Source organism: Podarcis cretensis (assembly GCF_951804945.1).
Source record: "Podarcis cretensis genome assembly, chromosome: 5".
NCBI classification, from domain to species: domain Eukaryota; kingdom Metazoa; phylum Chordata; class Lepidosauria; order Squamata; family Lacertidae; genus Podarcis; species Podarcis cretensis.
The window spans coordinates 62,971,721-62,998,852 of NC_137174.1; the positions used below are offsets into that span (position 1 = coordinate 62,971,721).

Consider the following 27,132-nt stretch of genomic DNA (forward strand, 5'->3'; position numbering starts at 1 on the left):
CCAAGTTCGCCACGGTGTGATTTGCCAAATGAGGCAGCCTGGTGGACCAAATTTGGCCAGTGGGCTGGCGATTCCCAGCCCCAGTTCTAGGTGCTTTGTGATACTAGTTTTGAGTGTGAGATCAGGAAAGGACACTGTAGAAAGGCACATGTGATTAATTAAAATAGTTTTATTTAGGGAGAAAATTCATTGCTGAATCTTGGTGATTTTACTTTTGATTTCCTGGATTCCAGAAATAATTAGTCTGAGAAGAAAAGTTTGGGCAATCTTATGGCCTCAGCACTGTAATTCAGACTCAGAGGTTGGTACGGCACTCTTGGAAGCCCTTTTTGCTGGCACCATTGGTGCTTATAGAATCCCTGAGATACATTATTTCCAGCAGGCCCTAAAATCAATGTTCCTGAAGGCACTTATTCTGTACTTGCTGATACAGAAATTCCAAATTATGTAAGAGAAACAGACTGAGGAATTTGGAGATCACACAGGTTTGAAAAGCAGAGGAGACACTGATTTAGAAAAGGCAGACAGCAAGAACGAGGCACTTGTTTACGCTAGACTGAAGAGCATTTGAAGCATCAGTTGCTGAGATTCATTGGCCACCATCAATGTGTAAGAAGGTGGAACTGAGCTTTCCAAGGCTGAGAGTTCTGTTCCTCAGCCACATTTCTCCTCAGCAGTGTTTATCCACTTCACTGCATTTCATCTTTGAAGTGGTCTTTTTTACTTAGCACACATCAATTGTGGAAGAGCAGAGGTCAGAATGATAGCTATCAGAAGCAGGTGAAATTGAGATACCCTCCTCTGAATTTTTTTGGAACTATCTCCTGCCAGGCAGCGGGGCTTTGCATCAGCTCCTCCCTTCAAGAGAAGCCAGTGCAAAGCCCCGCTACACCACCAGGTGTGTGTGTGTGTGGGGGGGAATCTCCCCCTCTGCCCAATGGCAAAGCTGGGTGGAGAAATGCTTCTCCTTTTGTCAACTTGGCGGGGGGGGGGGGAGACCTTCCACAAAGCTTTGGCATAAGTCCCTCTTTGCCCCAGAGTCCAGGGAGACCAGCAGCATAGCTGGGCAGCAGAATGGGGTAACACCCCTTGAGGGGGGGACACTTGAAGTGGCTGCCTCACCCAGCCTCATGGGCAGGTCGACTTTAAATGTAGTCAGCAAAGAAATGGAAGAAAAGCACGCTGCAAGCAGCAATATTTCATTCGCATAGGCAGGATACATAGATGTGTACATTGTATTAGAATCAGAAGAGACACTGACAGTGTTCTACAATGCACTGTGTTTTAGTCTGGACTGGAACAGTCAAAAATATTTGAATGGGAAAACCAGACTGCTTGCAGTGCAATTACAACTTGCTGTTCTGAGTTCCCACAAGTGATGACCAATCTTTCAGAGGAGGGCTGCCCAAGGCTACAAGCTTCTGCAGAAAGGCACTGGGCTGTAGTTTGGGTATGTCAGGATTAGCCTCAGCATACTTCTGCAATTTTGCTAAAACTGTAGGCAACCCTACCTCAGAAGCATAGAACATGGGACCACCCCTATGTCTGGGCCAGCCGTAGCCATTGATGTAGATGGTATCAATAGCTTCTGGACAAGAAGCTATTCCATCAGATAATATCCGGAAACCCTCATTGGCAAGGGAATATAGGCAGCGTTCCAGGATCTCATCTTGGCTAATGGTGCGTACTGAAATACCATGAGCATTTCTGTACTCAGCAAGAAAACTATGAAGCCACGGATCTGACTTTGCTACCCTTCCCCCGGGTTTATCATATTCGTACCAACCCTTCCCAATTTTCTGGCCATATCTCCCCTTCTCGCACAGAATATCAGGGAGTGGGCTGTATCGTCTTCCACCTCGTTGACGAGGAGGTGTGCCAAGAGGCAGGCTGGGTCCAGTAAGGCCTTGCCCTTTCCTAGATCTCCAGCCCACATCAAGCCCAGCAAGGTCTGAAACACGGAAGGGACCCATTTTGAAACCAAATTCCCCCAGAGCTTTGTCTACTTCCTCTGGAGTACTGCCCTCTTCCAAGAGGAAGTATGTTTGCTCAGTGTAAGAATTCAGCATTCGGTTTCCAACAAAACCAAAACAGTTCCCTACAAGAACCCCAATTTTGCCCATAGCTTTGCCAACTCTCATGGCTGTGGCAATGGCATTGGGAGATGTTTGCTGACCATGGATTACCTCTAGTAGCTTCATTCTATTAGCTGGTGAGAAGAAGTGGGTGCCAATTACTTGCTGAGGGCGGTTTGTGACAGAAGCAATCTCATCAATATCAAGGCAAGAGGTGTTCGTGCACAGAAGGGCCTCAGGTTTGCAGACTGCTGATAACTTCTGGAAGATTTCCTTCTTCAGAGCCATATCCTCATATACAGCCTCAATAACCATATCTACATCCTTCAGTGCACCAAAATCCAGTGTGAACCGAGGCAAACCAGGCATAGAGGCAGCCAGTGTTTGGCCATTCTGTTGCATTCTTAAAGCTTCCCGTTCTAAAAGAGCTGTGATAGTTCCTCTAGCCAGCTCCAAATGCTTTTTATCCTGTTCAAGAGCCACTACAGGAATTTTAGCCTTGACCAGAGATGCCACGATGCCTTGTCCCATTGTCCCTAAACCTTGTGATAAAAAGGGCAAGGAGAGAAAGGAGAAGGAATAATTAGAAATGTTCTACAGAGAGGAGCTTATTAGGCAATCTTTTAACTTACAAAATAGGCAAATAAATTGAGGGGGAAACCATTGAGAAGATCCACATTTGAATTAACATTACCATCCTGAAAAGAAACTACTGCAAGGCTGAAGATGGAAAGCAACGTTAATGTCTGTGCAAGTGAGTTGGGATTATGCATTTCATAGGGGAGTCTGTTCAATAGCTACTAGAAATTGCACTCTCCTCCTTTTCTTCCTCTATGCATGAGTGGAGGAGATAAGCTATGTAGCAATTCATATTTGCTGTCTTGCCAAACTCCAGCAAACTATATTTTTACACAAATCATAGTTATTAGGCTTGGACAAAATGGCTGCAAATCCCCACTAGATACTTCTAGTCTCCTCCACCTATAGAAAGAAGAAGATGAGGGAATGTGCAAGCCTAAGGCTCTTGGATGCTTGTGTTCATAATACAAACTATGGTGTACCATCATATCAGAATGCAGCCAAGATAAAGTTGTAGCAGAATAGGAATTCCTCACAATCAAGTGACCTTTTTTGTCTGATTAACCATCTTTTCTGTCATGAAGTATGGTGGTTACCTTCTTGCATGTGGAGCATGCTTTCAAAACCTATTGATCTTCGCTTATTCCAGAAAGGCTGCATCAAACTGCTATTAGTCAATGTTCCCCAAAAGCCTTCTGCTCAAAGCTTTATGGAGCCTTACACATGGTGCTCCCTCAGTGACATAGCTATCTAGGCTGGCCTGCTAAATGCTCAATACATTCTAGTTTCAGCCCACTGATTTTATATTTGGACAGCTTCTCAATCTGTGTTCTGGGACAGCTACCTGATGAGGATCAGATCAAAATCCCTTTGTACTGCAGGGGCCAAAGATCAGAATGAGGAAACTTTGTAATAAACAATATTTAGAACCAGCTGTCAATGTCTGAGGCTTGCTAAAGGGGTCAAAACTATGTGACTAACACTTTTTTCTGTACAGTGATTTAATTATTTTAAAAACTCATGGCCCATATTATCAGGTTTATGAATGTGATTTGTTTTAGCTGGACAAAGAAATACAAACCACAGGGATTAAAAAATTAATCTAAAGCAGCTTTATGAAGAATAGCTGAAATTATGCTGTCAGTAAAACAAGATCAATTCCTAGTAATGCGGGTCAAACAAGGTAGCAATTTGGCTCAGTCCTCCAGTATACTGTGGGATGAAAAATAGCTGAATAAAGAGTTTACAAGATAGAAAAGCTGGAACATGTTTGTCTCTATTTAAATGTTTCCTACTACTTCTGGAAGTCCTTTCCCCCTCTAAGTCATCTTACGTAGTTGATCTGACCTCAGTTCCCACTGTAGTTATTTTCTAGTTGTATGGTTGATTTCCAGCTGGATCCCTGTATGCATGGGGCCTGTATACTTCCTCATATGGGGCACACAACAGCTTTTTTTGGGGGGGGGAGCTCATTGGGGAAATTGTTTAAAAAAAACTCTGCCGCCCACTGCTGTGGACCAAATCTGAATAATAGTGATATCTATAGGTACGATTCCGCCTTATTTAAACACACACACACACACACAAGATCTTGTTTATGAATATCTCCAAATTTGGCTGTTAGTGGGGAAGGATGAAAAATCTCTTTATACGCAGAAGAACCTTAGCTTCAGAAGAATCTGAGAAAACCAGTTCTAATTAATGCAGAAGATTAATGGAGATTCAAATGGCAGGGCCCAACACTGGCTCTTTAAAGAGAGCCTTAGGTCTAATACTGAAGCCCAGACTCAAATGAAGCACTACCCATTGCAATGAAGAGAAGACTTGGATCACATTCAAGTTTTGCAGGGGCAGGGGAGGCGGTGTTATATATATTGCAACCACCACAGACAAGTGTTGTTACCTTCATTTCGATAATGCTATCCTTGCAAATTAACACCCACACCCTGCTTCTGTATATTACAGCAAAAGAGGACCAAATCAATTTATTAGGTAGCTGAGCACCAGATATGCTCAAGCAGCAGTCAGTCATGCAAAATTCATCCTACACTGCCTTAAAAGCATTTCAGATTCAGTTTGCTCGAAGCAGCGAAGCAAGTTTGTAGCAACGCACAGTGACCCATGTATAATGATGGAAAACTTGTTACAGAAAATTCAGTAGGCTTAAAATGTATTGAAACATATTCAGATTGTAAATGTTCAATTAAAGTGCTGGTTTATTTCAAAGTTCTTTGTAGTCTCTGAAGAATATGCAAATAAGGTGCCAACATGAGGAACAGATGTTGGTAGATGCTAGTGTTTCTACTACATATTCTCTAGATTAATATCAGCTTGGAGTAAGATCCTCCTCTGGGCAAGCTATTCTTGCTCCATTCCATTCCAATGATAATTCGGAATTAATATTTCTGTTTTGACCTGTATCTGTATTTCCATAACAGACATATCCATTTTGCATATCTGTCACTTGTCTAGCAGCAAACCTGTCATTTATGATTTCCCATGAAACTCAAAATGGAGACTGTTCCCACCAAAGCCCATGTGGTAATGCAGATCAGGTCGACACACATTTACGTCTGCATACTGAACAATAAACCACATCCCTCCCACATGTGCTGAGCTTCAGGCTCCATGCTGCTTAACATGAATGTCAGTTCTCCAGTGGATGAGTTCATAGCAACTTGAGAGTTCAGGCTTGTTGGCAGATGTAACTGACGACATAGAGATTTTTGCTCTAAAGGGGTATGACTCATGCAGAGAATGTTAATTAAGATTGCAAAATGGAAGAAGCAAAGGGGCATATGAAGCCACAGTCCTCAAGGCTACCTCGTGCTGAGGTGAGCTTGCAGAGAGCTCAGGTTGCACCCACTGCAGCAAAGCACATCCTGTATCTAATAACTGGGGAGGGAGGGAGGAATAGAGGAGGGATGAGATGGCTGGCAGTCTCTTAAAAATCAAAGGGGCATTGCTGAGGGCTGGGCTACTTAGAGAGCTGTCTCCCACTGAGTATACCGATCAATATGCAGAACAGCAAAGAACAGTTGAGAGATCTGTGCAGTGCATCAAAGAGCTTTATTTCAGCTGCCTGTATAAAAAATTAATGAAGGCATTATTTGGGGGGGGGTGAGAGAAATAGGAGACGGCAAAATGGGAAGAGTGGCTCGCTACAATGAGATGAAAGCTTCTTAAAAGGTACTTGTCAACAAAACATATTGGGATGAATACATCCTCAAATGATTAAGTACGTTTCAGTAAACAGTCTCTGTGCAAGGGAAAAGCAGTCTTTGAAACCCAAGCCCGACAGCCCCTTTTTCTTGCTGAACTTTTACCCATAGTGGCCAGAAGCAAAGGAGCTTTTATGGGCTGTGTAGGTGTAGGTGCACCTTCTGTCACCTCCGCATGACACCTGACAAAAATATCTTCTGCATCTGTTGCAGAAGACCTACTTTCAAAGATCACATTCCAAACACAAGAATTTCATAGAGTCAATGCATTATTATTACACTGGCTGAGCAAAACAATCTCCCTCTACTTAACTTATCACAGAAGAGGAAGGGATAATGGGTCATTGCTTTCCTTTTCTTCCCCTGTATTGGGAGATTTACAAAAAGGCATATCAAGCTGTCCAGAATTAGAGGTGGCAACCTTAAGTAGAAGCAAGGTGATGAGATTCAAAGGAAGGCTGAGCTCCAGGATCTTTAAACAGTGATGCAGCTACTGAGAAGGGAAGCTGGGACTGAAGAAATGATACACCAATTTTGGATCTCCTGCATGCAAATTAGGTGATGCTTAAGAATGAACAGGGAACAAAATAGGAACTTTGCAACTGCTACTGAGAACAAGATATCAAGAAATGGCTTAACTCATGGAATCCTATAGTCTTACCTATCACAGCTGCTCTCCGGACTGGCTGAGGGACTGCAGTTTTCCAAGATGCTCCACTGGGCAATGCCCACTTCTCCACCAACCTTTGTGCAAAGAAGGCATATTGCAATGCCTTAGCCTGTCCTGAAGTCAAGAGGAACATGAACAGCTCCCTTTCTCTGCGAATTCCTTCTGCAAATGGCAGGTACACAGAGGCTTTTACAGCATGGAAACACATTTCTGGCGAGAGGCACCCATTGGCCTGCTTCTTCACCTTCACAAAAGCTGCATCAAGAACGGCTTCCATGTTGGGTAGCTTAGGAGTTTCTTTTTGGCAGAGCCTGCGAGGGCCCAACGGCTGTCCTGTAGGGACGAAGAAATCAAGACGACAAAACTAGTCAGTCCCTATCTTTTCCTGATAAACTAAAATTAAATTCTTGTCCGTCTGCAGGTGAAACACAGTCTCACAATGCAGCTCTCTGGACATGGCCCTGTAGGTAGGAGTGGATCCACTGTAAAACAGTGCCATCAATCCCAGTCCCACAGAGTTGGTCCAGGAGGTAAAACTTAGAAGTAAAGGACCCATAACAATTAACTCCAGTTGAATTTGACTATGGGGTGCAGCCCTCAACTCCACTTCCAGGCTAAGGGAGCTGGTGTTTGTCCACAGCTTTCCGGGTCATGTGGCCAGCATAACTAAACTGCTTCCAGTGCACAGAACACCATGACAGAAGCCATAATGCACAAAATGCCATTTACCTTCTCGCTGCTGCAGTACCTATTTATCTACTTGCACTGGTATGCTTTCGAACTGCTAGGTTGGCAGGAGCTGGGACAGAGCAATGGGAGCTCACCCCGTCACACAGATTCGAAATGCCAACCTTATGCGGATTCCATAATCAATGGAATCAAAAGCTGTTGACAGACTGAGAAGCAGAAGCAGAGCCATATTCGCCATGCCCTGCTCTCAACATAGGCTACATCAGGGTGACTAAGATGGTTTTGGTCCTAAAACTGTGCCTGCCCCAGACTGAAATGAATCCAGATAAGTATTTTTAAAGTATGTTTACTTGTAAACACTAAGTTCAATGGAACTTACAACTTAAGAGTATTTAATATTTATTTACACTTTTTAAAAAAGTGTAAAAAGGGATATTCTAACCCTTATGCTTGCAGAGAGGAATTTCAAAACCTCACTGCAGTAAAGAATTTAAGCATCCTACATTTTCCAAAAGTATATTAAAAACGGAGGCAATCTATATTGAGCCATATTAAATACTTTCATCTCCCCTGAAATCTGACCTAAGAAATACACAACATTTTAAATTCCAATCACAATCCTAGATCACATATTTTGAGTGTTCTACAAAACAGCAGTCTCTGAAACACCCTGCATGTTTCTTTCTTCTTTTGTTTAGGAGATAGAGGTGGGAGAAAATAATGTCATGATTGTTGATAATGATGAGGATGATCTCTTTGTAGTTCATGTTACTGTCAATATAGAAAAAGCCAAGATAATATACATTGCATTATTTATGGGACATAACTCTCTCAAACCTTTACAAAAAGAAAGGTGAGAAAATATATCCAGGTATTTCAGTATACCACCTTATGGTACAAGGGCTTCAACCGCATATATCAAAAGGCTCATTTACAACATGCAAACACCTGGTTATTTAGGATTCCCTGTAAAGGCAGGGCAATCCATAGGGAAACTGAGTCCCTGGAAGCCGAAGAAACTGGAAAGTGAGAACATAAAGAATGGCCAGGAAGTGCCATATATCATCTGGTCCCTTGAAGAAAAGTACTTGTCTGGACTTGCCTAATTTGACGCAGAGAGATTCCTGTTGTGGTGGTGTTGGCAAAAGATAAAAAAAAAAACCACAGTTGAGTGTTTCTAGTGGGATTTCTCCTGCTTAAATTCAGTACATCTATTCTAAAATATAGGATCGTTCCTTTCCCAAGTGGTCCCTTCTATCCATGGCCATACCTGCCCCATACCTGATATCATGTATAGGGTAGGTGGGCATGGTTTGTGGGAAACAGCCTCACGGGCCAAACTGGGACCAGTGCCTGCAGTCCAGATGTTTCCCTCCCCTGTTTTACGCCATATCGTATCTATTACATATCAATGTTCAGGAGGTAATCCTCTCAAAGTGACAATCTACCACTTACACTGAATTCCACAGATACCACAACCTATACATCTGGACCATCTGTGGACTGTAGGTAGTGAAATGTGCACCATAGGAGTGCATCAGAGCCCCACCCCAAACCCGATGCAAACACACTCTTTGTCAGCAATTACTGATCTTTTCCAATTGATTCTTAAGAGGAGATGAGGAGGTTTTTGTTTTTTTGGAAGGGGACCCACCCAGACAAGAGCTGGAGGCTCACCTCCCCCAAACTCTGCTTGAAACGCCATTGAAAAATTATGGCAACATAATTATAGTAAGGTCTGCTTTGCAGGAAACCTTCCTCAGACATACAAATTACTGGGCACTGAAACTCTCCGAACTTTGTTGTGTAATGGGTAGAATTACCAACAGCTAAATGGTAATCATTACCGGTATTTTTTTTTTTTACATTTGTGCCCCATCTTTCCTTCAAAAAGCCTAGTATTAAAAGGCAGCCACTGTTCAGACTTCATCTGAACAATGGCACAGTAGCTGCCTCCATGAACACAAAGAACTATGGAACTCTGATAAATTGATGGTATTTGCTGCTGTATGCTGAAAGCAGCATTATTTTCCAGGTTTTAGTGCCATCAGGTGGACAAAGCGAATAGTGTGATGTTAAAAACAGCTGATGCAAACATATTCCCCCCAAATACGTTTTCTGCTCCTTGCTCACGAGACATCTAGCTGAATTGAAAATACTCCCCCCTCCTTTTTACAGAGGTGCAAGTTGCACACCACTTGAGTAATCTGTGGAACAGGGTCACAGGGAAACCCTGTGCATGTTTATTCAAAAGCAAGCCCCTTTGGTTTCAGTGGGATTTATTCCCTAGTAGGAATAGATGAATTTGTCCATTTTGGTTTCTCCTAGTTTCTCATTTTCCCACCCTTTAGCTTAGTTTACCACCTTTCTTCATCAGTTCATAAGTTAGTTAGTGGTTGGTTTTTTTAAGTCTTCATGAAAACCATCAGATTTTAGCACGGATTTCTCCTCATATGCACATCTTTGTATGCAATTTTGTCTAACGTTCACATTTTTGCAAAGCTATTTTCCCTTATATAATGAATTTTTGTATGATATTTTCCTGAATATATGCATTTGAATGCATGCTTTACCCTAGCATGTGCATTTTGGTAAACATTACTTGGCTGGAGAGCTGAATGGCAAAATGTAGAGAACTGCAGATTTTGAAGAACGTCTGTTTCAATTCACATATTGTTTCAGAAAGTGCAAAGTCAGTAGGATTGCCTAAAAATGTGAACTGAATCAAACTGCTCTCCCAGTCGCTAGTAAGTGTGCGTATAGGACAGCAGCCTCAGTGACTCAGCCAGCAGCACCCTGAAGTCACCCTGCTTGAAATGTGGACCTCTGTGCATTGGAAATGTCTCACCAACTATTGCCTTCAGAAGGGTAGTGAGAAGAAGTACAATTTTATGGGTAGCCAAATGTGGAAAGATGTAGTTGTTCAATAATTTGTTTTCTGGTGCTTAAAAAACATATTAACAGCAGAATTCTATGAATATTTTAATCAGAAGTAAATGCTGCTTGCTCATTGAGAATTTCCATTCCACCTTAAGGAGCAGACGTGTGGAACTGTTGCGTGTCACATGTCTGTTTACATTCCAGCACAGCTTGCTGGGAACTTCCATTATGTGTACAGTGGTGCCCCGCAAGACGAACGCCTCGCAAGACAGAAAACCCGCTAGACGAAAGGGTTTTCCGTTTTGGAGGCGCTTCGCAAAACGAATTTCCCTATGGGCTTGCTTCGCAAGACGAAATGTCTTGCGAGTTCCTGCGGGTTTTCCCCCCTCCCCCCCCCTTTTCCTAAGCCGCTAAGCCGCTTATCAGCTGATCCGCTAAAAGCCGCTAAACCGCTAATAGCGCTAATCCGCTAAGCTGTCAATGGGCTTGCTTTGCAAGACGAAAAAACCGCTATACGAAGAGCCTCACGGAACGGATTAATTTCGTCTTGCGAGGCACCACTGTATTGCTTTTGCTTTTCTCTTTCTCTCTGAGAAGATGAAGAGAGAGACAACATGTTTCTTTGTCCTGATTTATGATTAATAAATCTGTAGTTGTAGTATGCTTTCACAAGCCTCACGCCTATTCTGTGTGCGCAGTTCGATCTGCTGATAGTGTGCCCTGGCTTTGAAGCCCGGGTCGCTGATTTACGTCGGAGCAGAGGCCGATGGGTCTTCTCAGTGGGACGGCTGGAAGGAGATGGCCCAGCTGGGCCTAGCCAGCTGGCCTTGCGGCCCTCTGCATGTCGACAGCCTGCACAAGATGGCAGCCATTGGCTGCAATCTTATACTCTCTTACCAGGAATGACCAGCATGACAGGGCACGAGTGTTCAGCCTCCCTTCCCACAGCAGTGTTGCTGTCACTTACTGGTATCGGACAGGGCAGCAATGAGATCAGAGCTACACAAGCACACCTGTGCAGCCAATCTGGTGCTTGTGCTCTTCCAACTGTGGTAAGTGCCAGTGGCACCACTTAAGCTCAGTGGGACTTACTTCTGAGTAGGGATGTATAGGATTGTGCTGCTAGTCACCTGTTGGCCATGTTATATTTGTCGTATTAAGCTTGCTTGTGTTTCGTAAAATAGGAGTTTCTTGACGGTGTGATCATTAGACCCGCTCAGTCACAAGCGTGCCTCTGTTTTAAAATTTATAACCAATTGTGTTTTCGTTACGACTGGCAGTAATGATGCTCGACTCCAAAATTATAGGCCAACCATTTGTTGACACTGAGTCCGCATAGGCACATTTTCATGAGGTATATGCACCAAGGAATGTGCTGCTCAGTGATTCAGACAGGCCTCAGGTGCTCCTGTAGGGTCCTGCTGGCGTTTGTCCTTTAACTCACTGCACAGCAGATGCCTGGATATCAACAAAGAAATAAACAGACAAATATATGGAAACTGCTTTAGCTGCAAATGGTGGAAACAGAAAGATTTAGGTTAAACTATAGAAAGAAGTTCATAACTGCAAAACCAGATTAGCAGCATAGCAGATTGTTTTGTGCAGGTTATAGAAAGTCTTTGCTTGGAAGGCTCCCAATCTTCCTTGGGGAGTGTTTACCTCTTTTGGGGGTGGGTTTCACACACCCTCCAAAGCCTTGAGCCGTGTTTTTTGGCCTGCCAGGGGTATTGTAACTCCTATGTTTTAGCAGATCCAGGCAAAGAGCCTTGGTGGAACACAGGAGGACATTCAGTGCTATGATGGCAAATATTACAGGACTGGGAAAGTTATGGCTCGCCGGATGGTGTTGGACTCCCAACTCCCATCAGCTTCAGCCAGCATGGCCAAGGATAGTCAGGGATGATGGGAGTTGTAGTCCATCAACATCTGGGAGGCCACAGGTTCCCCACACCTGACATGAATTACTATTTTCAGACTTATATTTACAACATTTATATACTACCTAACATTGAATATGTTAAAATAAAAACACAATAAACAATAAGACAATAAAGGTCCAGTAAAATTTTTCCATGGTCAGCAATAAATGCGAACAACTGGAGAAACACTTCAGGGAACGCTCTTCCACCCCTATGAGAACAAGGTTATATTAACTAAGGACAACCAAGGCTGCATGAATTCCTACTTTAGTCATGCGATTATTTTGAAAAAAGCAATGTTTTTGGAATCCCTTGATCATCGATATTCAGAATCCTATAGCTTTATTTGAAAAACAAAAACATAAAAACAGCTCCACCAGTTAATTGGCAGGGCATCAAGTTAACCAAGGATTTTTGTATGGACATTTATGATTTGGTAATACAGTCTTATTATTTTCCACCAACTATCCTGTGTATCAGGGCTTTGTACCATTCCAATGTTGTACCTTAGTAAGGTTACTGTCCTATGCACACTTACGTACCAGGGAAGGAGCCCCACTCAACACTTCTGAATAAACATGCATAGGACTGCTCTGCTAAATAAATATTTTCACTGATATTTGTCTATGGCTTATATTAAGGCTTGCTTCAGGTCATGCTTCATGTGTTATGCTGCTGCCCAATACAGTTAAGAACTCTTACCTACTACTCTTTCTGCTAAGTTTATGGCCGCTTCGATTGTTTTTCCTTCCACAACCCCATCTAGGATTCCCAGTTTCAGCGCTTCAGTTGCTGGCACATGTCTTCCTGGCATGAAGAAGTGGGAAGGAAGAAGAGAGTGAGGAAGGCAGACAAGACAACATCAGGGTTTGCTCCAGTTGAACAAGGGGGGCAGGCAGCGACAAGATTGGGACCTATACCACTTGGACTCCCTCACCCTGAGCCAACTTATAACAACTGCCATGCAGGAAGGAATTTCTGCAGCCAGTTCCAGTTCCAGTGGGTCTGGTTGTTTGTTTGTTTGTTTGTTTGTTTTAAGCATGTGGGTCTTTGTGTATCTGTTGCATTTATAAATGTTGTTAGCTACTTTGAGGACTCTAGCTAAAAAGTGGGATAGAAATATAGGGCGCAATGCAATGCCACGCTCTTCCAGTTGTTCTGTCTGCACAAAAATGCAGCTTGGCAGATGGAATCATCACTCCCTCTCCTCTCCCCATGCACTATTCTAGGGGGGTTCTCCTAACCCTAACCCAGAGCCATTGGGGGGGGCATGGGGGAGGAGAGTCGGGAAGCCTTGTTGTGCAAGCTCAAATCCTTCCACTGATGGGACTTGTGAAGTGATTCCTAAGGGGAGTGCAACTCCACCCAAAACAGTCTGAATGTCCAATATTGTGACCTTATATACATCTTATTACTTAGAAATTTCAGGGATCGAACTTAGGACCTTATACATACATAGTGTGTGCTTGTCACGGCAATTTTCTAACATGTTACTTGCATAGATATTCATTATCTTGTAATGTCAGTATAGTTATCCAGCTGTTAATATACTTGACACCTGTATGGTTAGCATTCACATCTGGAGGAGCTTACCTGTGGTGATGATTTCAAGTGCAGCTGGTACTCCAATCAGTCTGGGAAGTCGTTGAGTCCCGCCAGCACCAGGAAGTAAGCCTATTGTGACCTCAGGTAAACCTACCCGAGCCTGGAACAAAGATTGGGTATTTGTGATGCTTGGTTAGAGAGTTACTGGGGCTTATAATATATTTTTTTATTTATTTAAACAAGAACATACACTTCAATAGCACCCAAGAACAAAAAACCAAACAAAACTGAATGAAAACAGAGGGGGCGGGGATGTGGAGCTACCTCACTCTCATTTATCAATGATGTCATAGTCTTTAATGATAAATAGGTATCCCTTACCTGGGTTATGACTCTAAGGTCTCTGGGTGGTGTGTTGGTTGGAGGTAATATTCCAAGTTCAAACTCATGGAGAGAACATATATTAAGGAGCCTTTCCAACAAGCTGACCTATCTAAGCTGTTTTTTAAAAAAATCATTGTACCTGCTTATTTGCAATCCTGTAATGACAGCCCAGCGCTATTTCCAGGCCTCCTCCAAAAGCCACCTCTTCAATAGCAGCCACCACTGGCTTTTCACTCTTCTCTATCAGAGAAACTACTGCTTCCAAGCTGGGCATGTCTCCTTGACCTACCCTGGGAAATCCTTTGATATCAGCACCTAAAGAAATTGAACAAAACCACGAATATATATACAATCCCTTCAAATAAGCTATCCAGATAAACCCTTCTTCAAATTGGTAGATGACAACCAACAACAGGGCAGATTCACAGACTTCAAGAAGGGTGAAAAGTATAAAGATTCAATTTGGTGTACAAACATTGTTTCCTGAAAGCATATCCTACATTTTCTGTCTTTGGGACTCTCTGCAGAACTTTGGCAATGGAGAAGCTACAAATAATGGAGAAGCCACTTGTAATTGTGGAACCACTGAAATTCCCATATTACTTTATTAGGAAAAACTTATGTATGAAAACTAGAAGAAAATAGCCTAGCTGAATCATACATAGCAGAAATCTATGCTGTTTGAAGCAAAATTTCATGGCAGAAAAACAGACTACAAAAATTGTGTTGAGATGTAATATATCTAGTTGGTAATTTATTAAGGGTGGGTACTGGCTTTGCTCCATGGAAGGTTATCTGTGGGTTTTGAGGGTTGCTTTTTGTTCACTTTCAGTCATGTGGTCAGTCTTTCAAAGCAATGGAACTACACTTGCATAGCAGATAGTGAACCTGCTCTTGAGACATTTGTGATGCTTTTTAAGAGACAAAATCAAAGAACTCATTCCATAAATTATATACAGACAGGTGTCAAGTCAATAAGAATTCCCACTATGGGTCTCTAGTATAGGATCTTGCATTGATCTGCTGTGCCCAATTACATTCAACATCCCTACTGATAATCAAGGAAAATTTAATCACTAGTGGAGTTAACACAAAACCAGATACAAGGGTTAGATGGTTAGCAAGTTCTAGGGTTAAGTCGATGATGCAAACAGATTCAATTAATCACAAAAGGGCCAACAAAACGTAAACTTTAACATAGGCAAAGGTAGCCATAATAAGCAAGGTCAAGATAAAGGCAGGTTAGAGCAGTGTTTTCCAATCCCGTGCAAGTGGGTCATTGGGTTTTATAAGCAAACCCAAATTAATTATTGCTTTTAATACTTAACTGGTATGATGAAACCTGTAACAGCATTTTGTTTTGTTGGCATATTATAATGCTCTGTTGTCACTTGTAACCAAATGTAGGAAAGGCTTGAGTCTTACTTTTTAAAAAACACTGCTCTGGCATCTGGCGGCAGATCCAGTGAGAGTTTGCCACAAAGTGTTCATTTGGGGAGTTGTTTTGAGTGACTGTTACAGCTTTCCTCTGATGAGCACCTTTTGGCAAACCATCACCGGATCTGCTGCCAGGTTTAGTTAATAGTTTAGCCAAGGGTGATTTGAAGTTTGTTCCGCCAACATTTGTCCGCTACTTTTCTGCTGAAGAAGCAGAAGTTTGAGTGAATGTGAAACCCATGTGTAACTAATGTTACAAGGTTGTCTTTGTCTGTGCAAAATGAACAACAACTCAGTGAACTGTCGTGACATGATTCTCAAAGAAAACTTTGGGGAAGTGAGGTTATCTGAATTTTGGCTTCATGTTACTCACATTACTCACATTACTCAATTACTCACATGTTACTCCTGAGCTAGCATGAGCTAGATGAGGCAATACCTGCGCTATTGCTATTTGATAGTACCTATCTTTTCAAACCTAGCAGTTTGACAGTACGTCAAAGTGCAAGTAGATAAATAGGTACTGCTCCGGCAGGAAAATAAACGGCATTTCCGTGCACTGCTCTGGTTCGCCAGAAGCGGCTTAGTCATGCTGGCCACATGACCCACATGAGGCCGGCTCCCTTGGCCAATAAAGCAAGATGAGCACCACAACCCCAGAGTCGGTCACGACTGGACCTAATGGTTGGGGGTCCCTTTACCTTTACCTTTATCTTTGTGAGTCAGGCTATGAAGATGAAATGTGGTAGCAGGGTTATATGAGTTGGTACATAGGTGCTGGCTCCCTGGGGACCTGGGTGCCTGAGCACCCACAAAATTCGCCAAATTAAAGGGCCGAGCACTCACATATTTCAGTGCCAGGGCCACACACGCTGCAGGCACCCACAGCCCCGGGCACCTACAGTCGCAGGGCCAAGCTGGCACTCCTGACTTGGTAAGTTGCCTACTTTGGATGGGGTCATACTTTCCTTAAACTTTTCAACAAATTCCACATTAACAGGAATGTTAAGTACACTTTTGCTTGGATACCTCAAGTTATAATTACAAAATACACGAATTTACAGTTGGAATGCCAGAAATTGATGGCTGCTGAAGACAAATGGTCCAAACTTCATGTGACAATAAACTGATGGGTCACCTTACCAAGTAAATTAGGGTTATGAGTCATCATACCAAAATATTTAGGAACCACTAGATTAGTGAATGAGAGGAAAACAATAATGTTTGATGTCACCAGAGACTATAATGAATATGAGTCTTCAGTTCTTGGAACTCTGAGAAATGGTTCTCTATTTCAGTTACAGAAAAATCACTTTATGGTCCTTTAAAAATAATGGTCTGTTAAAGGATCAATAGTCATCACAAGATATAAGGAAAGGCACCCAAAACTCTACTTTCATTAGTACAGCATGGCTAGTTTAGAATAAGTATAGTGGCATTTAATTAGCCAGGATTATTTTCAGTAAATACTAAGAATACAGTTGATTCCAGGCAAATCCATGGTACCAGTGCAGAGTTGCAAAACATATTAATTTTTAACAGGAGCAGAAAAAAGGTGATACACAAACATGAGTTCAAAGGCTCTTACCTGCGCTGAATTTCCCATTTGCTCCACAAATCACAACAGCTTTCACAGTGGGATCAGTATTTGCATGCTTCACATCTCGTTGTAAAGCCAGTAATGTTGGAGGGCTAAAATAAAGAAAATAATCACTGAAAGCGTTAGGGGAATATCTGATTTGTTATAAAACAAATCTCTAAAACATTTTTTTTAAATCATGTGGAATCTATTTGGGAACTCTCAATGGAGGATTCTAACCATTCTAACCTGACCTGAACTGTAAAAGATGTTATGTTGAGTCCACAGGTAAAACCTATGTGCATGTAATGTATTTCTTCAGAAATAATGGCTTTTAGATGGCCAAGCCTTAGAATTGTATGCTCTTCCATGTGCCTCCCTCTAATCATAGTTTGAAGTTAACTGTAGGCCTGATCCACACATGAGCAAAAAGAGATGGATGAAAGTGATAATGACCTGAGATGGAAAAGTGATATTACTTCATGGTGGAGGTGTGGGATACCATTTCTGAATGCTGCTCCTATGTTAAAAAAACCCAAATCTTTATTGGTAAGTAAAATCTAACACCACAAGAAGTAGGCTGGGCTAGAATCGCCTGATATGCAGTGGTGTTTGTTTGCTTGTTTTAAATTGCAACCATTTTCTTATTTTGTTTACGCATGGGGACATTACAAATATGCAGCAGCAGCATCTGCATTCTGAAGTTTTAAAATCCAGTCTAGTACTTCAGTATTCTACCATGTCATTCTTCTCTGTGCGTAGACTGAGGCCAGTAGTTGGTCAGTTCCGACAAAATGGTCAAAGCAGAAAAAGAAGGAAGAAGACATTGGGTATGAGGAGAAGAGAGGAGTGAGAAGGTGTGAGTGAACATGAGAATATTTGAATTTTTGTTCTCCTAAAAGCTTGATGATGAATATACTCTAAAGAAACATGAAGTAGCTATACTGATACAGAGCTGTTTCTAGAGTATTGAGTGAAAAGGCGATTTTGCAAAGACCTCCCTTTATGGGAAAAACAGTAGCCATACAAACAACATAGGTACATAAATATGTATCCTAGACAGTGCTTTAGTTGTGCTCTGCAATGTGCAGCAGCAGAGCTGGGGGAAAACAAAGTGACTGCAGTTTTCTCCCTGGGCACCAGCACAGAGTGGCTAAGGAAACCCAGCCAGATGGGTGGGGTATAAATAATAAAATTATTATTATTATTATTATTATTATTATTACACTTTCTTGTTCACAGTAAGCCATCATTTGGATTACTATTATGTGCATACCAGGCCATTGATAAAACATGAAGCCTGAAAAGATATGAACTACCTCTAGAGGGACCTAAAATGGCAGCAAAAACTTTGAAATAAATTCAAAACTGTGGCGATTCCCCATTACTTCTTCCACCTTCAAGGCCAGCAGAAAGTCACAATCAGAAACTGAAGATGTAGTAATCTTAAAGTCATTTGAAAACACCAGTTTGAACCCAGGCTGACTGATTTGTTATGTGAAAAACACTGGTGCTTCACATCTCACATCACAGTAAACATAACACACCCTACACAGAGATTATTTTATAATGATGTGCCCCAGAGTAAATGGGGAGTGAGTGTGTTTTGCAGACAGGTATTGCACAACTTTAATTTAAAAACACTACTGCATCATGTGAACATTTCAACATATTGATATAGATAAGTGAGTTTTTCCCAAGTTCAATGTTAATTTCTTTAGTTATATGTTGTGTTTTGGACACCTTCCCAATTAGAATCTCAGCTCCTTTACTGCATGTCTGTTCTTGTACTTCTGAAGCATAAAGCATGTACCTGTGTGGTTCTTTCTTGCAACGTACAATGGTACCTCGGGTTAAGAACTTAATTTGTTCTGGAGGTCTGTTCTTAACCTGAAGCACTACTTTAGCTAATGGGGCTTCCTGCCACCGCTGTGCGATTTCTGTTCTCATCCTGAAGCAAAGTTCTTAACCCGAGGTACTATTTCTGGGTTAGCGGAGTCTGTAACCTGAAGTGTCTGTAACCTGAAGCGTCTGTAACCCGAGGTACCACTGTATACAATTCCATACCATGGCTCCATGATCATTCGTGTGGGAGAATTTAAGCCGTTGTGACAAGTCAGTTTGAAACCGTAAAGCAAATCCTATAACATGGTTGGGCATTAGCAATGCCAAATTGATTTTTCAAAAAAAGTCAGGGATAATATGACTTACGGTTCCAATCATATGCACACTTAGTTAGGAATAAGCCTTAGAGGACTCAGTTCGACTTACTTCCAAGCAAATACCGTATTTTTCGCCCTATAAGACGCACTTTTTCCCCTCCGAAAATGAAGGGGAAATGTGTGTGCGTCCTATGGGGCGAATACAGGCTTTTGCTGAAGCCTGGAGAGCGAGGGGGGTCGGTGCGCACCGACCCCTCTCGCTCTCCAGGCTTCAGGAAGCTATCCGTTAGCCGTGGGAGAGCCACGCGGCTCTCCCATGGCTAGCGGAGAGCTTGCCTGCACCCAGAAGCTTGGGGCGCGCTGAGCTCCACATGCCCCAAGCTTCGGGATTAGCGCAGCGCTCCGCTAGCCGTGGGAGAGCCGCGCGGCTCTCCCATGACTAGCGGAAACCTTGCCAGCAGCCAGAAGCTTGGAGCGCGCTGAGCTCCGCACGCCCCAAGCTTCGGGATTAGCGCAGCACTCCGCTAGGCTTGGGAGAGCCGCGCGAAGTTGCACTGCTTTCCCAAGACTAGCGGAGACCTTGCCGGCAGTCAGAAGCTTGGGGCGCGCTGAGCTCCGCACACCCCAAGCTTCGGGATTAGCGCAGAGCACCTGGGGGGGGGTAAATTTTTCCCCCTTTATTTCCCCCCAAAAAAACTGGGTGCGTCCTATGGGCCGGTGCGTCCTATGGGGCGAAAAATACGGTATACATAGGAGAGGGCTGTTAGACTACTATTTGTTATATTCATCATTTCAAAATGTGGTGTGACAGAAAATAGATCAGAAATGTTATATTGCAGGAATATGTAGACTGCAGGATCTACCTTGCTTGTTACTTAAATTCTAAGATCTACCAATTGGAGTCAGGTGCAAGATAGGCAGGGAGGGGAGCTCTTACGCTTACTAACTACGGTAATACGTATATTAACTTTTTGCTTTCACCAGAACAGGGGCTAAGTCCTCTCACAAAAATATCCACCCCCCAGCTTTCTTCATTTTAATAGTCTGATATTGAGCTGTAGAGTTTTGTTGTTGTTGAACTACCGTGAGTCGGAAACCCACACAGATGATTGCCCAGAGATCTACCAACATTGGCCAGAGTTAAGGGGAGGTGCTGTATAGTTCAGTGGCGGAGCAAAAAGTCCCAAGTTCAATCCCTTGCATCTCCTGGTAGAGTTGGAAATAGATACATGCCTAAGAACCTGGAGAGATGCAGCCTGGTTGTGTTGACAATACTGAGCTAGATGGACCAATGATGCCTTATGCATTGTATTCTTGGAGTCATTTGAACAAACTCAGTAAGATGACATTTTACATTCTCTATGGAGCTTCATCTCTGACAATCTTTACACTGCCTGTGAAGTAACTAGTTTATAGCTAAAATACAGAAACACAGTTGTCGTCAATGCATTGTAGCTAATTATCTGTTTATGTATCATTTGTTAGGGAACTATCTTACCACTGGAAAACAAAAAGGCTAAATCTGGGTTCCAAACTGAAACTGTCTCGCTAAACATGGAATAGAAAAACAGGTTATTTACTAGCAAACAGTAACCCAGTATATTATAATGTGATCATGATCCTGGCTCAACCTAATAGTATCCAAAGTCCTGAAAAACACAAGACTTTTGAGTTTACATATTAACCAGATTCTCAGCCCATGACTTTTTCCTTTTCTTTGGATGATCTTTACCATGCCAACGTTACAATTTACCATTAAAAGTGGAATTTTACATAAATCTTTTTTTAAAAAAAGAATTAAGATGATTACTTCCCGCTTCCTGTAATGAGAAGGAAAATGTGATCCAAGGAATACTCTCCTTTGCTTCAATGTAACTTCAGGCTAGGCTACTACCTACACTATTTGACTCATAGGTTTTGTGACATGACTGACTGCAATAGTAGTAGTAACAATAGCTGCTGGCAGTCAGCTCATTTTCAGCATGCAAATTCATCTTTATTGAACATTGTTGTTCTTGTTGTTTAGTTGTGTACATCTCTTTGTGACCCATAAGTACCCATAAACATGTGATGTGACAGGAATTCCCAATTTTTCCTTCTGGGTGAGGTGGTGACTCCATTATAGGCCCACACAGCCCTGAAACGAAAGAAAAGCCACCTTGACAGCAGCCAACTGAAAGGCAAGATAAAATGTCCCAAATGAATGAATAAAGCTATCTGAGCTCTACAACCAATATTTTATGCTTTGGGACTCATGTTCTGTCAGCCCCTTTCCTAAAAATGCTACACTTCAGAGGGACCAACAGGTCCATTCTTCTAGGGATGCATTACTGAAATTGCATTGAAAAATTCATTCAGATTTGGAAACACTTTAAGTTTCTGAATATGAATAGGTACTTGTGTTCAATAAAGAAGAATTCACATGGCAATTCTGATTAGTGAAAGAGTGAATACAGAATTGTGTTCTAGCTCCTGGGTGATAATGAGCAGGCAGATGGAGACTATGTTTGTTATGCAGCTTCTCTGCAGATGATGATGGTAGGATCAAAATGAGGAATGTATATGGAATAACAGTTCTATGAACCTGTGGAAGACAATATGGTGCAATGTTGTTGTTCCACACCAGGAAGTCAGTATAGAGGACCAGGACAGGGGCCACAGACTTACACAAAGCATATTGCTAAGTCAGGCACAGATACACATCTCTGGCTATTCTGTATCTCTTTGGGTTCACTGTGAAAGAACAAACCTACTGTCATCTCAGCCCATGCACAAGCACAAAGCTGTCCTAAATTATTTTGAAACTCCAGTTTGGGAAGCAGAATTGTGCTAAATATGTTACTGTATATGCCATTTATACTTTGTAAAACATTTTGAAGATTGCTCAGCATATTATTGCCTTATACTTTCTTTCTTTCTTTGGCGATCACTCGTAGCAAAGTAAGATTGTCTTCCATGAACATGGTCTTAACAGTGAGTCCGTAAGTGACTGTGGAGGCAAATTCTGGATCCACACCTCCTTCCACAGTGGGGACATAGGTTACTAGGTGGAAGTTGATCACAGTGAGGGTTTGCTAAACATGCCTTCCTCTTAGCTTTTTTATCATTTTCACCCTGAGTTCCTGCTTCTTCAAAGTCCATGACACATTTGGTAAAGGCTGTTCTCCATTTGGAGCACTCACAGGCCAGTGTTTCCCAGTTATTAGTGTTTATCTTACATATTTCAATCATCTCCTTATTGCACAGCTAGGAGAGTTTCTCTACTTGATCAACGAATGTTTGTAGGTGAAACTGTAGTTCTCAACTACAGTGGTACCTCGGGTTACAGATGCTTCAGGTTACAGACGTTTCAGGTTACAGACTCCGCTAACCCAGAAATAGTACCTCGGGTTAAGAACTTTGCCTCACGATGAGAACAGAAATTGTGCAGCGGAAGCGGGAGGCTCCATCAGCTGAAGTGGTATCTCAGGTTAAGAACAGTTTCAGTTTAAGAACGGACCTCCAAAACGAATTAAGTTCTTAACCCAAGATACCACTGTACTATCTATATTGCCTTCCACTTGTGGCAGTAAGGTTTCTATTGTTTACAATCTGGGCTGGTGTGGTGCCACAGAATGTTCAGTTATTCAAGGCACACTGACCAGTTTGTAGGCCAGCTTCTGTGAGGGTAGGAAAAGTTGTTAGTTTGGCTGTGATGAAAACCTTATATTGGAAGCAGCCCTATGACATAGGAAAGGGGAGGTCAGCCAGAGGATGGATGCAGCGTAAGCAATGGACTGAGAAACAGAACCATGAAGGAAAGGTAGCCAGAAAACAAGGTTTAAATAAAAGGGTTAAGAAGACTGAGAACTGAGGCAAAATGAAGCTAATCAGTTCTCAGTCACAAAGCCAGGAGGCTCTGTATAATGAAATGAGTGTTAAGGAAGTTGATAAAGAAAATAGCAAAAGGAATTTAGCTAATTCTGTAGCTTGAGCTCTACCTCTCTTTTAAATCAGAACCAGTGAAGGCGGTGAAGATCCTGTGTGAGTGTCTGGAGGCGGTTGGAGGATGGATGGCGGCTAACAGATTGAGGTTGAATCCTGACAAGACAGAAGTGCTGTTTTTGGGGGACAGGAGGCGGGCAGGTGTGGAGGATTCCCTGGTCCTGAATGGGGTAACTGTGCCCCTGAAGGACCAGGTGCGCAGCCTGGGAGTCATTTTGGACTCACAGCTGTCCATGGAGGCACAGGTCAAATCTGTGTCCAGGGCAGCTGTTTACCAGCTCCATCTGGTACGTAGGCTGAGACCCTATCTGCCTGTGGACTGTCTTGCCAGAGTGGTGCATGCTCTGGTTATCTCCCGCTTGGACTACTGCAATGCACTCTACGTGGGGCTACCTTTGAAGGTGACTCGGAAACTACAACTAATCCAGAATGCGGCAGCTAGACTGGTGACTGGGAGCGGCCGCCGAGACCATATAACACCGGTCTTGAAAGACCTACATTGGCTCCCAGTACGTTTCCGAGCACAATTCAAAGTGTTGGTGCTGACCTTTAAAGCCCTAAATGGCCTCGGTCCAGTATACCTGAAGGAGCGTCTCCACCCCCATCATTCTGCCCGGATGCTGAGGTCTAGCGCCGAGGGCCTTCTGGCGGTTCCCTCATTGCGAGAAGTAAAGCTACAGGGAACCAGGCAGAGGGCCTTCTCGGTAGTGGCGCCCGCCCTGTGGAACACCCTTCCAGCAGATGTCAAAGCGATTAACAACTACCTGACATTCAGAAGACATCTTAAGGCAGCCCTGTTCAGGGAAGTTTTTAACATGTGATATTTTATTGTATTTTTGCTTTCTATGGAAGCTGCCCAGAGTGGCTGGGGAGGCCCAGCCAGATGGGCGGGGTATAAATAATAAATTATTATTATTATTATTATAAGAAGCAAGCATAGTGAAGACAAACAGTTGAAGGGAAGAGCCAAGAAAGAAAACAGGACATACCTTTGTAACACAAGAAAATATTTAATAAAAATAAGGAAGGAAGGAAGCAAGGAAGGGAAAACAGGACTGAGGCTGTAAACTACTGGCAGGCAGGAAAGAAAGCAAAGCTTTGGAGGGGGAGGAACTGTGGGGCAAAGCGCCAAGAGGGCATAAGTGTGGTAGGTTTAAAGTCCAGATCCTTACAGGGAGAAATCTGCCAGCTAATGATTTCTACTGTCACTGATCCCACAAGGGATAAAGGAAGGCGAGAAGAAAAGAAAAGAAAAGAAAAGAAAAGAAAAGAAAAGAAAAGAAGAGTGTGTGGGTGCTGATTTCCCATGCTGATTTGAACTAACTTTTGCTGCAGGCAAGAAACAGTATTTGAGAATAGAGAAATTTTTGCATTTGTCTGGAATTAAAGGCTGGAAAACAGTTGTAATTCACATGTCTCTTGTATATATGGTATCTTTTGTCTAACAGGAAATTCAGGGCTGAAACTGTGAAGCACAGGGGAAAAGCCATAACTTAGGGTCCTCACGCTGCTTGTGTGTGCTTGTTAAACTTGAGAACAAAGCTAACCACCCAACTAGGGTGAAAGTATCTCTGCAGTACCAAACTAAAACATCTCAATATCATGCTGGCTTATGCACTGCTGGAAAATTAGGGTTGGGAAGCAAGAAGTTAGTTGTGGCTGTAATCCTAGGCACAATTATTTGGAAGTAAACAAATCCGGGGACGCGGGTGGCGCTGTGGGTTAAACCACAGAGCCTAGGACTTGCCAATCAGAAGGTTGGCGGTTCGAATCCACGCAACAGGGTGAGCTCCCGTTGCTCGGTCCCTGCTCCTGTCAACCTAGCAGTTCGAAAGCACATCAAAGTGCAAGTAGATAAATAGGTACCGCTCTGGCGGGAAGGTAAGCAGCGTTTCCGTGTGCTGCTCTGGTTCTCCAGAAGCAGCTTAGTCCTGCTGGCCACATGACCCAGAAGCTGTACGCTGGCTCCCTCGGCCAATAAAGCGAGATGAGCGCCGCAACCCCAGAGTCCGTGACTGGACCTAATGGTCAGGGATCCCTTTACCCTTTACTAAACAAATCCGAGTAAGGGTGCAAAGGCTCTGCTTACAATCCATTACACCTAAGAGGAAGCATCACCGAGTACCATGGGAGTTTCTTCCATGTAAACATAAGCAGCTAGTCCAACATCCTGTTTTCACAGTGGTCAGCCTATGGGAGGCATGCAAGCAGAATCTGAGTGCGACAGCGAGCGACCCTCCGAGTCATGCAGAAGAAGCGCATGCAGGCTCGCTCGTTGCCAGCGTATCTTTCAGGGGCCGAGCCTGCTTCGAGGGTCAAAAATGCGTTCTCTGGGGTCGAATCTGCAGACCAGCAGTTTCCACCCGCCAACCAGGAGCCCGAGAATCCCTTGCCTGGGGCGAAGTCTTCCCTTGCAAATTACCTGAGCGTGTTGAGTGGAGGATTACACAGTCGAATCACGGCCACTGCAGCCGATCCCCGCGTGTACAGAGCCATGATCTCGCGCGGACGGAGCCCACGAGCCCAAGAGACGCTTCGAGCTGGATTAAGCAGCACCGAGGAGAAGGCGGCCCCTGTGGGAACCAGAAAACCCGGACTAACCAGACTCCATGACGGGCTGGGGAGGAGGCTGGCCCCGTTTGCACCCGAGGGGGAGGTTCCAGCTGGGGCACCAAATCGTGAATTCGCGCCTGCTTGGACCCACACCTGCCAGATGCATGCTCTGAAACATGGGCGGAGCCAGGATTTTTTGTTGGGGGGGGGCAGAACCGACGTAATTGGTCAGTTAGTTAAGTATTTCTATTGTTTAATCCAGGGGAGGCAGCTGCCCCCTCCCCCTGCCCTCCTGGCTACGCCTACGCTCTGAAATTGCTCCAATTTATACAACCGTTCACTCTCTGCTACGACAAGCAGTTTTCAGGGCGAGAATTCACAGAGGCTGCCTTCACGCATGCGTACTCAGGGCAAAATACTTGCAGCAAGTAAGAGCTGCAAGCTTGGTAGAGAAAGGGTTCCACTCAAATCAGTAGGACCAAGTTGAGAGTGAACACGCTGTAGCCCCCCGAATCAGACTAAAGGGCTATATATAGTCCAGCATTCTGTTCCCAGAGGGACCATTCAGATGCCCATAGGAAGCTGCACCATGACAGGACTGCAAAATCTCTCTCCCATTTGCCATCCCCAGCAACTAGTTTCCCGAGGCATACTGCTGCTGCCCTTAGAGGGAAACGGGTAAAAGGCGGATCCAGCTGATTTTAAACGGATCCTCATGAATTCATATGATATTTTTTTTCATTCAAATTAAATAAAACTGCCATGATACTGTAGACCATGTCTTAGTCTGTAGGCAGCATCAAAAAAATCATAAGGTATGATAGCCATCAGGACTAGCAGCCAGTCAGCAGTCTCCTACATGAATTTGTCGAGCCCACTTTTAAAGCCGCTGCCAAAGTCAGTGTTGACAATATCGAGCTAGATGAACGAATGGCCACCTGTACAGGGATAATTTTAGTACTCTCACAGAGCTGCAAAACCAGATAGGAGGGGATCGCATCTTCTGCTTCACCGGGGAAAGGGAAAGGAGGAGGATCGCTCGCTTTTAGAAACGGGGAAGTCTGGCTGTGCAAGCAAATTTCATTCATTTCTTTCTCCTCCTCCTCCTCCTCCTCCTCATGCCCACCCAAGTCACTCACATACACAGGCGCAGGGAAAGCCGCTCCGCCCACCCCGTCAGCCCCGCTCTTCTTTCCCAAACAATGGATCAGCTGCTCCGCAGGCAGCCGGATACCCTTGCGGGTGCATAGCAGAACAAATACAGTAATCGTTGCTTAGCCATGTCGATGAGAAGTTTCCACACCTTTTTGTTTTTGGTCCCCTTTTAAGTCCATCTCCAGCATAGTCAAGGAGAGAGAGAAAACTGGAGACAGATTTCTGGGGGGATTTTTGGCCCCCTGAGGCCAGTTTGGCCAACCCCTGGGTACGCCCCTGAGATGAATTCACAAAAGAAA

At 43.4% G+C, this 27,132-nt stretch overlaps 1 protein-coding gene across 1 annotated transcript; it reads right to left on the reverse strand.

The window, feature by feature from the left end:
• Positions 1–149: 149 nt before the first annotated feature.
• On the reverse strand, positions 150–25,828 carry EHHADH (enoyl-CoA hydratase and 3-hydroxyacyl CoA dehydrogenase). The gene is made up of 7 exons (XM_079976865.1): positions 25,548–25,828; positions 16,989–17,092; positions 14,103–14,278; positions 13,628–13,739; positions 12,737–12,841; positions 6,537–6,878; positions 150–2,617 (listed from the first exon to the last, which is right to left on the reverse strand). Exons 1-7 carry the CDS (start codon positions 25,619–25,621, stop codon positions 1,347–1,349), a joined length of 2,184 nt encoding a protein of 727 aa, XP_079832991.1. The 5' UTR covers positions 25,622–25,828; the 3' UTR covers positions 150–1,346.
• Between the last annotated feature and the right edge of the window lie 1,304 nt (positions 25,829–27,132).

Excerpts from the sequence above, each read along its gene's own strand:
- EHHADH (XM_079976865.1), bottom strand. The coding sequence starts at position 25,621 with ATGGCTCTGTACACGCGGGGATCGGCTGCAGTGGCCGTGATTCGACTG. Across the intron at positions 6,879-12,736 it reads CTTAGCAGAAAGAGTAGTAG|GACAGCCGTTGGGCCCTCGC; the intron begins GTAAGAGTTCTT and ends TCGTCCCTACAG. Across the intron at positions 2,618-6,536 it reads CCGGAGAGCAGCTGTGATAG|GTTTAGGGACAATGGGACAA; the intron begins GTAAGACTATAG and ends TTTTATCACAAG.